This window comes from Chanos chanos, chromosome 5 (assembly GCF_902362185.1).
Source record: "Chanos chanos chromosome 5, fChaCha1.1, whole genome shotgun sequence".
NCBI classification, from domain to species: Eukaryota; Metazoa; Chordata; class Actinopteri; order Gonorynchiformes; family Chanidae; genus Chanos; species Chanos chanos.
This window is the reverse complement of record NC_044499.1, coordinates 18559688-18574989: the sequence shown is the minus strand read 5'-3', so window position 1 is coordinate 18574989 and position 15302 is coordinate 18559688. Positions and strand designations below refer to the sequence as shown.

General features: G+C 40.8%; 1 protein-coding gene across 1 annotated transcript; it reads right to left on the bottom strand.

The window, feature by feature from the left end:
• Positions 1 to 407: 407 nt before the first annotated feature.
• Positions 408 to 10738, bottom strand: scinlb (scinderin like b). The gene is made up of 17 exons (XM_030774475.1): positions 10656 to 10738; positions 8747 to 8932; positions 7285 to 7439; positions 6039 to 6200; positions 5664 to 5813; positions 4990 to 5079; positions 4617 to 4749; positions 4218 to 4306; positions 3484 to 3699; positions 3244 to 3377; positions 2982 to 3072; positions 2480 to 2650; positions 2203 to 2377; positions 1832 to 1947; positions 1611 to 1688; positions 1437 to 1497; positions 408 to 833 (listed from the first exon to the last, which is right to left on the bottom strand). Exons 2-17 carry the CDS (start codon positions 8925 to 8927, stop codon positions 673 to 675), a joined length of 2163 nt encoding a protein of 720 aa, XP_030630335.1. The 5' UTR covers positions 8928 to 8932; positions 10656 to 10738; the 3' UTR covers positions 408 to 672.
• Positions 10739 to 15302: the final 4564 nt, after the last annotated feature.

The window sequence follows — 15302 nt, the reverse complement described above, 5'->3', positions numbered from 1 at the left end:
TTACAGTTATTTTGGAGACAGTTTCCCTTTAATTTGCAACTTGAAATATGTTCTCAATCCTTTTATGAACAAACTGATTTCTTTTCAATACTACTGCTAGGGACAGCGCTGCCCATGCTTCAGTGAAGGAATGAATCCATGAAAAATACTGATCATTAAACATGTCAAGCACTGAAAATGTAAAAAATGTACTCCTCTGACACATCCAGGAACAAGCAATAAAGGTCTTTAAAATTTTGACACAAAATGCAAAGGGGAAATTATGGCAACACTGTTCTTTGGAGACCTGTGTATGCGATTTAAAAAATGCACAAAACCTTTTCTCACTACTGGTCTAAAAATCAAACCTGCTGTATTTCATACTCTAATGATGGTCCAGTACAGTGACAGTACAGTATGAGGGAGTATTGGTTGGAACACATAACCCATCTTGGACTGTACGACAGTTTAACAACATATTTAATCAGCAACATGGATATTTGTGTATGTACGTTAGTGCTGTAACAGTTCATGGGACTGAAGAGTTAGCTGTGATCTAGAGGAAAGAGGAAAAACAAAGCTGCCTTGGGTATATTGTTTTGTGAAAAGCAAGCCTTGGAAAAGGCTGAGAATATAGCAGAACAACAGCAGCCTGCCATGTCAGAGACAGGAGTGAGGAGAAGGTCCCCGCTTTTAAAAACTGGCTCGGATGCGCTCCAGAGGGTCTGTGTCCCACATTTTGGGGTCCCAGGCCTGAAACCACCCAGTAAAAGTTGGTGGCTCTGCTCCTTGTTTGATAATCGTAATGGGCAGCCCACGACGTCCTGATGGGTCGGTGTCCACATAGTCTTTGGCTGTGGAGCACAAACATAGTCAATACACCAAAAAAGTATCCTTAGTTATTTTTACAAGACAAAGCTGTTTGTTGGGACTGAATGTAGGAAACGATTCATGTGCTACATAAATACATGTTCTACATATATCAAAATAAAAGAAAAACTATTATAAAAGAGAGTTTAAAAGAGTTTCGGTAAAGATTCAAATGATCTTGCATTGGATGTCTTTCTTTTCTTTCTTCAGTGCCTTTATCTTACATGTGAAGTTGACCGTTTTTTTACATATAAGCTCATTACAAACCTTTCTTTGACATTTATGGGTACTTCAGAATGACTTTTTTTGGATTTTGACTGTTTCATAATTTTCTTCAAAAATGATCATTTTCCACCTTGATCTGAAGTGCATTCACAATTTTTTTGCCAGTGAACACCCTTCTATATGGTGTTGAATCTCACTGAAATTGTTCTCTGTCATTATCACAGGAGATGTGACAGAACAGCAATTTTACCATCTGAAGAAATGGGTCCAAACATCAGTGCCCCTTAAGAATTTCTGATGACAGTGACAAATGACATCTACTGAAATGTTAGGCACAGATAATATGTTAGTTGAACTGTCACCTATTTTTGGTGATCCAGTCCTCTCCTCCTCATTGGCCTCGTTGCCAACCCAAAGGAAGATCTAAAAGGAGAGAAGGAGAGAGTTTGTTAGCTCTTTAATATACTTTTTAATATGACACAGTACACTGTATTCTGCACCACTGTTAACTATCGGCAAGGGACACCTCAGCATACCTGGTCCCAGGTGTCTAGCAACATGACATCATCAGTGGCCAGGTCAGCCTGAGTGAAGTCACCAGGAACCTCTTCAACCTGTGAGACAAAAAGACATAAACCACATTACTCTCTATTAGTGTATGAATAAGCTGCACTGTTTTCTTCAGCCAGTCATCAGCATCCCATCATAGCTTTTCTGACCATTAATTAAAAAAATGACAGTCTCCCTCATCACTCACTATAAGGCGTCCAGTCTTGTTGGAGCAGCCAAACAGACGGGGTGGTTTGACCATATTCTGCAGGCTTTCTGAGGTCTGGTACTCCTTCTTTCCCCCGAGAGCAGACCAGAATCCATCTACAAACAGAGACCACACCATCAACCAACAATATTATCGCTGCAGAAAGCATTAGCAAGTCTACACTTCAACACTATATCCATATGTGTTGAGAAAACCATTACTTTTCCATAGCTAATGCGCAAATAAGTCAAACCACTTTCAGAGACATTAGAAACTGACTAATGAAAGTATGGAAACCATTAAGTGGAGATGAAAGATTAGAGACATCAGTTTCCGGTATGTTGTGGTAGATAGCGTATGGTAACACAAACCTGGCTCTTTGCCCTCAGTTACATCACTGGCACTTCCACCCAGGATGCTGACCACATACTTGGCAGCAACCATTTCTTCCTCGCTGGCGCCAACTCCTCTCCATATGAACATGGAATTAGGAGTCTTGAGCACAAACACATCATTGGTATTCAAGTAAGAAGCAGAGGGCTCAACCTGGTGAAAGAGAGAGAGAGCATTTTGCACCATGGATAACCTGTAAAAGGTTCATAGGCACTCATATTACAGACATAGATGCCACTACATCCACGCGCTCACCTCAACAGCACGGGTGGCTTTGGTGGAACTCTGACGGATGTGGAAGAGGCGAGTGCTACCAGGTTTGGTTTGGCCGCCCCCCCGTGACGTTCCACCACTGTGGACAATCATGGGCTTACCCTTGAACAGGCTCATCAGGTGAGGAGGCTCCTGTCCCTGTGTCACACGCACCTGTACAGAGACACATATCACAGACTCAGGGAGCTGGGCAAATAACGGTGGTATTCTCGCAATGTCATTGGTTTCAGTCACAAAAGCACATTCAAATCAACACTGCCCTCTAGTGGTAATTTCACATAGTAATATTTTCAAGTAGCTACCCAACAACAGCCTGTGGGTAAATATCACTAAATGTCAATAGATATGAGACCCACACAGACACATACTCCTATCACAGATTCAGTTTGGCTGTTCTGACATACCTATAGGAACTGCTGATTCTGACAAACCTCATCAGATACAACAAAGAAAACACAAAAACACACGACAAACCCAGACTCACCTGGACTGGAGCTCCACCCATGGAATCATCCAGTTTGACAGTGAGGAAAGCAGAGGCCACAAGCTCATCCTGAGAGCACTTTAGGCCCTGCCTGAAACACAGTGCCACACACTTCTGATTATAACGCAGCACACAGTCAATGGAACCTGCACATGTGTTTGTAATGAGGATCATAATATCAGTCTGTATCAGGGGTTAAACTTATCTTACACTGCCGCCCTGAGGAGGCACTTGAACAAGAGATGACAAAAGCCCCACTGACCAGGTATAGATGATATGCTGCTCCCTGGCTCCTCGACTATAGCTGTACAGGATGAGGTAACAGTCTCCTCCATAGAAGTTGCCATAAGTGGAGGGATCCACTGGAACCTTATCACCACCCTCCACACGCCAGATCTGACAATAGAGAGGACATAGACATCACCTTACAATTCAGTGACAAATACATAATTGAGGTGAGATTCAGTGTTTCAAGAGTCAGAGTCGAGAGTCTGTTGTTTACCTGGACCTTTCCGGAGCCGTCGTCAACCATGTTGTGTTGGGCTGCCATGGTACTGTTGGAGTGGAGAGTAGAGGCATCAAAGGGCACCTGCTCTACGTGGGCTATGCGGCCAATGGTGTACGGCTTGGTGGGGCCCGTTGTCTGGTCTTTATCTTTCCAATCAGAGAAGAACTGCTTGAAGAGGGTGGTCTCAGCCCCTGCTGGGAGCACTTGAATCTGCAGGGAAAAGAGTGGAGGGGTTTTAGTTCACAATGGTATCTTGTCTGGAAAGAACATACTGGATGTTTTACTCTACAGACAGTAAAGTCAACGATCATGTGTTTTACTCTGATCAATTAGTAGAGGGATGGTGTTGAAGTCAGAACATTTCAAAAGTGTCAGAAAGAGCTGGGTTAAATAAGGAGTTCAGTTATTTGAATGACTCCATTTTGACTCATATTTGTATTAGGCTCCTTTGCCTAGTGCCCATTTCCATAAAAGTTACAAAACTTCTGAGATTTAAGTGGCTTACAGAACCCTCATCACAAGACTCAGTCCTGAATTTAGGGGGAGCTCCATTATTTAAATATTTCCCAAAAATTAATAGAGCAAGACAAACACAACCAATTCAAGTCCCTGGCCAAAAAAAAACCCCAACAACAGTTTTAAAAGCCAGGTGTAGTGAACACAATTTCTTTATGTATCACCCGTTTCTGATGCTAACATTGACTATGACAAGCTCTCCGCATCTGTACCTGTGTCTTATTGGAGTAATTCTTCTCTTTGATGAACTGCTCTGCAGCCTTCATGGCTGCTTTGCGTTCTGCTTTGTTAGCATTTGGACCTGTGAGTAGGAAACACAGCAGTACGTAAGGGTGTTAATATTAACTGATAGAAAATACCAACAATGCAACATCTCAAGGTTCTCAATTAATTACTGTGTTACAAGCGGCAAAAATGAATTAAAAGGAAAAAACACAGCAACAGGGCCTTATGCAAAACTGTATCACTCGCCCGGTGTGTTATTCGGACTGAGAGAAAAGAAATTAAGTATGAAGAAACTCCACTACAGGGCAAAAGAGTGATACAAAGAGGGAGGTAAGCAGAATGGGTAGAGAGCAGAATTCAGGACCCTGTCCCTTTTGAAGCACAACCTTTCCACACAAACACGTTCCTGTCCACGCCGTTGTCCAGGATGTAGCATTCATCAGGCGAGAGCATGGCCTGTTTGAATGGACTGACCTGAGCCACCAAAGAGGTCTTCATGGAGCCAGAGGCATCAGAGATCTACAGCAGCATACAAAACAAATAAGAGAATCAGTGCAGGTTTGCTGCTGTAGGACTGACTATGGTACCATCCAGGAGAGAATGATCCCTTGAGGAAACTGTATTGTGAGTGTACCAGAATAGAGATATAGTAGAGAGATCTATGAGGCTTTGGAACAGTCAATGGTTCTGCGGTAGGCCATTTCAGAGATATCTCTTGCAGGTTAGCGTATATGCTATTGAGATTTTCACAACAGTTACCATATACAGTGCTCCTTTTTTCTTGTTGGCTGTGTCCACTTTCTCATCATCAGGAGTGCCAGGGGCAATAGTGGTCTTGGGTCCCAGAGCCTGTGAAATGCACCAATACAGGATTAGTGCACATACACATACAGGCCTGTGCCAAGTGTTTCAAACTCTACTACTCATTTTGAATCTCTTTTCAAAGCAATGTGTGATCGTTATGCAAAACCAGACTCGCACTGCCAGCTCATTAACATTTCTCTCCAGTCTTGTTCAGTGTTTTTCTCTCTCTCTCATTAAGACCCTCGTTGCTTCGCTCTCATTAGTGAAGTAGCCCAGTGTCCACTCTGAGATTGAACCTTATGCCAGAGCAGAGAACAAGGGTGCTATTGTTTGTATTCCCTGCAATGAACGAGGGAATCATCAACACCAGAGGGAGGTTTCTGTGTCAGTTTAAAATCATCTCAATGTCTTTTTAGCAGCAATTTTCTAGTATCATGAAAGAGAGTAACACTCTTTTTAAGAGGGCTTACAGAATGATGTGTGTGTGTGTGTGTGTGTATTTTAAATTTGTACTGTGTGTATGTACGTCTTGAAGCCTTTGTGTGTGTTTGTGTGTGTGTGTGTGTGTGTGTGTGTGTGTGTGTGTGTGTGTGTGTGTGCATAAGTGTGTGTTTAAGCTTCTCACTCACATCAGTCAATGCACTTGGTTCAGCTCCTTCTTCCACCATGTGCACTTTGGCACGGCCATTCCTCTCGTTGTCACGGATATCAATGGCCACCTGGGAGGCCTTTAGCCTCTCAAAGCGATTACACTCACTGCCACACCACTGGAAGATATCCTGAGAAAGAGAAATCAGGAGAAGGTTTCAATATTAATTTGGAAAGCAAAAAATTAAAGACAACAAAGAGCACAGTAAGACATTCAGTAATTCTCATGTCTACAAAAGGAAGTCCAAATAGCATAAGGCACACTGAACTAATGTGCAAACAAAGAGGCAACTGGAGCACACAAATGTAACCTGAGTTTTAGACACTAGGGGCGCTCTACAAATGAGAAGTCATACCTTTCCCAGATCTACTATAAAGCAGTCACCCCTGTTGAAGCTGCCCCAGGAAAAGTCCACCTCTGTAGCTCTGATGGCTCTCCTACCCTTAATGTGGAGCAGTCGCTTCATGCTCACATCATTGGTCACCACATGTTGGAAGCCAGAGGCCACGCCCCCTTGCTGTATAAAAAAAAACCAAAGAAAACAAGCCATAAAGGTTGCATTCACACACCCATAAATCACCATAAACCACTTCTGATCATACACAAAACAAGATGACCCCTTCAAAACGCACGCTCTTCAGCTGATGACACACCATCGTGGTGACACTGTTAAGGACACATGACTCAGTGAGGTCATATGTTATGGCCTGAGAGAGAGCAGGGCTGCCTGAGCAAATACGTTCTGTACTCTCATAAAAAAAGAGCAAAATTAAGCCATGCAGGAACTCTTTCATGTCAGTGAGACTCAAACTTGCCTGACCGACATTGGCCCTTAGGAAAAAGCAACACTGTAAGAGAGATGCTATCGTTACTCTGGCAAAAGGAAACATTTGAAACATATCTGGCCACAAAACTGAATCCTCCTTATCTTAAAAATGAGAGTCAGCTCTTCTCAGCAATTAGGGTTTTCCATTTGATGGAAGGAATCTTGAGTAACTCAGAAATAACCAGAATCAGAGAGATAATCGACTCATCATATGGCCTGTAGTAGAAGAACACTGCGAGAAATATAAGACTGGCAAGAGGACTATATTTCTAAACTCTAACTGCCAGATTTTAAACAGAACTGCAGACTTCAACTCAAACCTCACGCATAAGTTTTTTGGGAAATGAGAAACAGATGTTCCATGTCCTTTTGGACAGAAGCATAGAGATCAGGGCTGCAGATGCTGTGGTGTTGCTGGTAGAACCTAAAATGGCAGCCTGTTTGGTAACAGTGGCAGACCTTCCTATGAAAGTAAACATATTCCACATAGAAAAATAAGACCATATTGGTGTTGCTGAACTTAAGCCTCATTTACCATTTGTCAAAGTTCAAGTGTTCTGGCTGATCATTAACCTAATTTTAAGGTTACTACCTTACAGACTGAATTCAAACAGAATTCACATGCTCCTGCTTTGAACCACTGCTGTCGTTTCTAGCTGCTCTTTTCCCATTAACTCACTGTTTTAACTATTACTGTAGTACTCTCTTCAGCCCCATCTCCCCCTGCTGTTTATTTGAAACCATGAAGTTTCAGAGATGGGGACTATGTGCCAACCTGGTACTTGATCCCAGATTTGAAGTAACCCAGGAAGGTGAGAGACTCGTTGTTCTGAACCTCACGGAACTGCACGGGGCTGCCACCCAGGAAGTCATCCAACTGTGTGGCAAAGATCGCAGCAGCACCGCTCTCATCTTGGGAGCACTCAGCACCTAAGAAAGAGGAAGAGGAAAAAAACAAAACAACAGAGGAAGGGCACAAAAAACAAAAGTCACAAACACGCATAATCTAAAATACAGAAAGTGAGTAACAAAGCAAATATTTTGATTTTTTTTGTTGTTGTTCATTTGTTTGTTATACAATGAGCTCACTAATTGTCTCTGGACTACAGGTTTGCTGAATTGTACATTAACAAATTACCAGAAAGAACAGAAAACTAGAGAAGAGAGAGAGAGAGAGAGAGAGAGAGCGACACAGAGAGGGGGGGGGGGAGAGAGAGCAGACGTTGGCCGACTTATTATCTGAAAAAAAAAAAAGTTTGGCTAAATCGGTTAAATAACAGCATTGAAAAAACACTGAATGGAAAATCCCGGTTTTCTACATGGGGCAAGCTCTTCCAATCTGGGTCCTCAAATGACCCCAAACATTTTGATCATTTTTCCAACAAACCTCTAAAAATACTCCAACACACTGTGAGAACTTGTTTGACCTTTACGGTTGCATGTGGTTTTACTTAAACTAAGACCAGTTAAATGGGTTTTGACCAATATAACTACCCTGATGGCTGGTTATATGGGTTAAAACCACAGACTGAGTCACGCAAACTTTCTCAGTGATTTTTCCAAGAGCCTCATCACAAAAAAAAAACCTAACTATCCCAAGTCACTGGTTGGCAGGATGCCAGAAACTGCACTGTACTCTGCTTTACAAGTTTATAATGACAAGACTTCAGGATTATGCTCAGTACAGGAGACAGGCCTTAAATCACTCTGACTCTGCAGAATGGTCACAGACTGCAGAATGTTTTTTTGCGGTTTTTTGCAGTTTTTTGCAGAATGAGGAAAGAGGGACCCAAAAGTCGTACAGTGGTCTTCTATTTACAGCACGGACAAAACGCTGTAAAGACAAAAGATGGGTAAAAGAGATGTGCAAATAGAAGCACACAAAGAGCTGTGGTCACAAACTGATCATTTTCACTTTGACGAGGAAGTGCAATGCAAACTAGCTTTTAAGTCTAAAGGAACATACAGGCAGTTGTGGTGTGTGATCTACAGATAACTGAAAGGCCTTGAATTTAGAATTATTTTTATATCTTTTATGTATGATAATCTTTCTGATAAAGGAGAGTACAGTGCATTTTCACTGTTCAAAATGATATGCACGACAAAACAATCCAGGTAGTCATGTTATTAGTACAAAACATTGCCTATTTTAATATATGGATATGTTAAACGAATATGTGCTTAAAACATAAGGGATGAGGACATTAGATAACCTGGCTACTGTTGAGATCACTCACCCATCCACATGTGTATGTAATAGGATGGTGCAGAAGTGGTGTACAGAAGCAGGTAGGCATCTCCTGTGTAGAAATTTCCATAAAGGTTTTTGGGAACAGGCTTGAGGTCCATGTTCTCGATGCGCCATACCTGCAGGCCTGGCTGCTTCCCTGCAGTCTCAAATTCTTTGTGGGACACCATGATATCTGAAACAGTCCAATATCGAGCTAGTTTTTTTATTGTTGTTCCTCATTTTTAACCAGTTTGAAATGGAATGGACTGTTAGTTTTCCTCTCAGTTTGTAATAGGTACTTTAGCCTGTGAGGGAAGCCACATACTTCTTCCTATACATGTGAAACCAAAGCTGGTTTATCTAGTTAGATATGACTGAAAACAATGAAAAACAATGAAAAATGACCTGAACACATGTAAAAAAAGATTGTATTAAATAGTGGTGTCTAAATGGTTGAATTCCTATTCTAATGATTGAAATCCTAAATGGAGTACTTGAAAAAGATTGAGTTTCTAATAGTCCAAGCTTGAGAAAGCAAGAATCAACAACTCCTAGAGGATCAAAGGGCTGCTGATGTGGCCCAATTCCAAGCATGACACACAAAGGAACTTTGCGATCATAATGACAGGTGAAGGTGATATTAAAAGAAAAACAAATGACAAAATTAGTGGCACTGCCTCTAAAGAATTGAAAATGAACCTCTTTCTTACAGAAACTGATGACACCTATCAATAACAATATCAGAAGCATTTAGACATTATGCTTTGTACAAGAAATATGTCAACTTTTCAGTTGTATATAATCTAAGTGTAATATAGAGATGTACATATTAGCAGCTGTTCCTCTCTTTGTCATGTCTGCGTTAAACAGAGCACTGAAATATTGTTTCCCGTTCTTGCAATGTTAATGCAACCTCCTATAACATTACAAGCACTAAACTATTTCAGCAATTGCATTAAACCGCAGGCGTTCTGTTGACTCCTTCTCCTACTGTTCAGATCAAGTTCTGCAACTCACTCAAGGAAAGTAAGCCCTGTACATACATAGAGAATTCTGCAGGTCGTGTTCACAGAAGTGACCTTGTAATGGCTGATTATCCCTCCATCAGTAAAACACCGAGAATGCGTGTTAGGAGAATGTACATCAGTGTGTGTTACGGCTTAACTGAAGAAATTCTAGAATATTTAGAGCAGCTGAGCGCAACAACAGTTACAAACTTAAAAACATTTTATGTTTTCATGGTCATAACTAATACTGAACAATTTTATAAGTCACGTCGCATAAACCCATGGCAGTTAAGTTAATGACAACAACAGGCATGTAATGTTTAAATACAGGGAAAATCTTGGAGAATGTAAAGGCCTGTAAAGTTACAAAAATACAAACAAACATTTTCTATTGATTTTAGTACAGAGCTCCGCACGCGTCCTGTAGGAATATAACTGACTTCAAACTGTTATGTAACAAGCTGTGCAGTGCTCTCATTCACGGCAACTCATAGATTTACGGTTAAAGATCGAGGAAATCATTCCCGGGGAAAAAAATGGTTTGTCTTTCGTTGAATAGAGATAGGAGAGTTCAGGATATGCAATCGCAACCTCTTATGCATAAAGACATTTAATTTAAGGGAAGGTACAGAAACTAGTGAAATCCAGGATGGAGTCGCTTCTGCACAGAAAACATGAAAACCATCACACACAGCCCATTTAGACACAGTTATGTGTTTCATAGCATGAACAGGAGCAGGAATTTTACTGCATCTTCAAAACTGCTCGTAAAGTAAATGTTTTGGCTTCAGACAATAAAGCGCTTTTAAGAATGACAAAGGAATAAATACTACTAACGTCGCAAGACCAAACGCACAGTAACAGTTTACCTACGATTAAATGACATCAAATTTAATCAAACGAACTTACAGGTGAAGTATGAACGTTGTAAAAAATAAATAAATAAAAAGATTTCTCTTGTTCAATGAGAGAAAAAGTGCGCTGGTATCCCCTCAGTGCCTCAAAGCGGTAGTCTGAGTATTATCCGCAAACTCATCGAGGAGGCGTGTTTCAGTACGTTTACGAGATACAATAGTACAGGCTTGGACCACCATGAACAATCTTTTAAGGCTAACTACTTCAGATAATTATATACGTGGCACTGCTTTACTGCTTTACTTAATGATTAAAATGTTGTGGAAAAAATGACTTATTATGATTTTTTTTATTATTATTGTTCAAAAGGAGAACCTGTATTTGTGATGTTTTAAGAGATCTCGTATTTGAATGTACGTTGTGGGCTATTGATGGAAAGGTGAACTAAACGTTCATTAAGATTAAGTTGTTGCCTGAAGACACAATGAACTAAGCAGTGTCATCCTCTCTCACGCACAGGTAAAGCCAATATAATGACACACAATCACTCGGTCCAGTTGTTTCATCTACATATGCCCACTCGAGCACAAGCAAGTATAGCCTAAATAACGTTCTCTATCTGTCTATTTTTCACGCATCAAATCTGTCTCATAGACTCACACGCACAGACAGTTAAGCCTGCACAAGCACAAAATTCCACACAGTAACACAAGAAGTGAGAAATTCAGATGAAATGCGTGACTTGGGGGGAAAAAAAAGGGGGGGGGGGTGTGACCGCTGTAACGGATGATCACCCCAATACATGGATTACATTCACAAAACTGAACCTGTTTGCCACGAACACTCAGGGTTTACACTTTGCCCGCAGGACCAAACACCCACCATAAAAACTGAACGTGACGTTCAGTGTGTTTTCCCCTTGAAGCCAAGCCCAACCCGTGAGCAGAGCAATGAATCTACACAATGCGCAGTGTGGGACAGATGCCAGGGTAATAAAGCGAAAGCAGTTCTATAAAGGCCTCCTCTCTTTCCTTTTATCGTCTCCTGGCACCATGTACAAACCCAGGCCTGTCAGACATTTTAAAACGGTATCAGATGTCAAGAACTAAGGATGGCACAATCAGGATTTTGTCCTGTTTTCACTTAGCTCTAAACTTAATTACTTTTATGAAGAATGTGGGGTTTTTTTTCAGCACAGAAAAGGACATGGTCACACTTTTTTGAGTCATATGCAAAGGTTAACTCTTTAACTAAATAAAGCTGCATTGTTTCATTTTGATCTAGTTTGCTCCAATAAATCATACATTCAAAACATAATATATACACAAAGCATCTCTGATGTATGCTCAGACATTAGTCCATGCAATTTTATCAAGACGCCATCTAATTATGTTTGCTTCTAAAAGGAAGCTTTGTCAATGCAGCACTGCTTTCATCACATTTCCAAAGACAGGGGGAAAAAAATTGCTTTTGACATCATTTCTCCTAATGATTTTGGCAGATCTCATTCTTGGTACATGCATGATTACTTTCATGGACAAACACACACAATAGCTAACTCCTTGTCACCAAACCCTAACACATAAAATTCAAAACAAAATGGTGAACAGTGAAGGGGAAATGTCTGTCATCTTGCCAAACAATGTGTTTTTTTGTCTCAGTTATCTCAGGGTGATAATGACCACTGTGGGAGCAGACAGACTCTAACTGCAGAATGAGAAAAGTGATGTTCTTCCGTGTTTCAGGACCAACAAAGCACTACTGCAGATAATCTTTAGGCCACACAGACACAAATTCTCTTCCTCTGTTCCATACACTGGACTCCTATAACAGCGTAGGATTTACTGGATCAGACTACAGTAATAATGCCATCCTCCCAAAAAACTCTTGCATAGTCATTGCATTCACAGTCATTCACCTAAAATCATGAACAGTATCATGGTAAATTTACCCTGTGTGTGGGGAGAGGCGTGTTCCTAACGAGAAGCTTCAAAAACACACTGATGGTGTTGTCCTCACCTAGGGACTTGTTTTCTCAAACGGAAATGTGTCTCAGCCACTAGATTAGAAAGCTTGGACCAAAATGCCCCTCTCACATCTCATTAAGACAGAAGTAATGGAAAGAGAGTCTCAGAGATAAAGAGGCTAAAGATTGCAGTGACTTCATAGGACAGTGAAGATTACAGGGACATAAACCAGAAGGGACATAGGTGCAGCTGAAAGGAAAGCTTGGGCTCCAATAAATCTTCTCATGGTAAATTCTTGCCATTGATGACGGCTGCGACAAGGTCACTCTTTCGTCAAACAGAACAAGACAAACCACTGCAGCCCTTCAGAGCACCATGGGAACAGTTGCTGGGACACAAAGAGGGGAAGCTTTACATTTCAAATGTCAGTTTACTGGGGGAGTTTAATAGCAAAGGGCTGCAGCTGGGAGATTTCAGAGGCTCAAACACTGATATCTTCCACAACTATAGTGGGACAATAACCAAGAACAAGTGATGGATTCAGGACTGTTGTGAAAGCTTATGGTGTGAGCAATAACACAATGTAACTAAATAACATCTGTATATACATTAAATGAATAGAACTTCCTAAATGAGCAATGAAAAAAAGTACATGCCAAGTGTTTAGCTCTTCAAATATGATGATGAAATATGATGTACTAGTCCTGGTGGTCAAATCAGCTTTACAAGGGATTGGCTATGGCTGTGGAAATGGCTTTGACAGTAATCAGTGTAGATCGGACTGAAGCTCACCAACACAAATGCATGGAAACGGACGTGTCGTTAAAATCACACATTAACTCAAGTCATGGATGTGTCATCTAATGGAAACCATACTGGAAGGAATAACCTCCGGAGTGTTTGATGTTTCACAGTCCATTTCCAACACAAAAGCAATGCATAATCCAGGCAAAGCATGTGATGTATTTATGTGATCAGCCATTGAGAGAGGGACTGTTCTGTGTACTAAAATGACAAAAACACATGACAATGTCTCAGTTCTACCATGTAGAATCAAGCTGGGCCAAAAAAAACCCTCTGTGGTAAAATTTGTACCTCACAGCCACATGCCAAGGAACACCATCACTTCCTGAGGCAACAGAACTCGTGTGGCAGGCGTGATGTTCTTGAACAACAAATTTTATGAGAGAGACTGTAGATGTAGAAGTTGATGATAATGATGATGAACAAGAACAAAAGCAAGAACAAGAACAAAAGCAAGAACAAGAACAAGAAAACTTCAGTCCACTGTAGAACAAGGTTATTCAGTTTCTCAAATTCACAACCAGATATTCACTTTATTTGTAAACAGGTACATTGTGAACGGCCACCTTTAAATAATGCAAAAACAACAGAACAACCACAAAAAAATACATGCACACACAGTCACACAAAATCAAACTCAAGGACAAAATCATTCAAAATCTTTTGGGGAGCTAAATGTGCATTTTTAATATGAACAACCAAACAGAAGTAGTCCATGTACCCTGAGTTTAAAGAAGTGGAGCATTTGAGAAGCATAACCTCAACTCTTTGTGTGTGTAGTGTGTCTTTCCGGCAATGGCTCAGTATAACTACTACCACATCCTCTGTAACGAGGGCAGAAGCCTCAAACTCAGTAAGCCTCTCTGTGGGGGGTGTTCTATTAGAAGAAGAAGAAGAAGAAGAAGAAGAAGAAGAGGAAGAAGAAGAATTAGTAGTAGTAGTAGTGGTGGTATTCATACTGCTGTGTATTTGACTGGGCAGGCTCCGGATATTGGTTCATTTCTGATCTTTTCATTAATGACAAAGAATGACTGAAAATGTTCCCAATGGTCTATTAATATTTTCTGAATGATCAAAGAGTAAAACCTTCAGGGAATTTGTAACAAGCAGTGAAAAACATTGTTTGAGTGTTGTTTATTCCTAGAAGAAGTCCCTTAGGAACAGATGCACCATTTTGTATTTAAAGGCCAGCCGTTGTAAAGATCAATAAACATTGCAAACATCTACGCCTATTAACAAACCTCACTTTATAACAGTGACAGTACTGCCCTGTCAGCCTTCATTCAAAAAACAAACACTCCCTTTTCACTGTAAACATGGCTTCCTACGACCTTCAGAGACAACAACGCAAAGAAAATGATCCTGAGTAAACATCACACGCAGGCACACGTTAATTACCTTCATCAAAGGCAGCAGGAGTGTCTGTCTTTCCACACAACTCCATGCATTTCAGTGGAATGACCTGTGATAGAACCAACCCCCCCCCCCCCATTACAGTTCAAGCAAACTCGCCTATCTTCATTTCAGTTCCTCACAAACAGATTTTTCTCCAGAATTACACCTTTCTCGTGAAAACAGGTTTTATAGAACTACATGCAAAAGACTCAAGTTCATTGTTTGATTTCATTTGCCATGGCAACAGGATGCCAAACAACCACACCACACAGACACTTCAGTGTGGTCAGACAGCACAGTGTCACATCTGAACACAAACACAGTCACTTAAATATTTATATAAATGCCTGAATGACTATGGATGCGTGCATTTATCCTTTAGACACCTACAATAATTTGTAGAGTTTGTTAAAGCGTTAGGCATCGTCTTGAGTCATCAGGGAAAGAACAGACATAGTGATACATCTCATCATCATCATCTCAACCCTCCAGAGCTGTTACAAGTAAAGGGGAAATAAACGAACATATTTTTTCT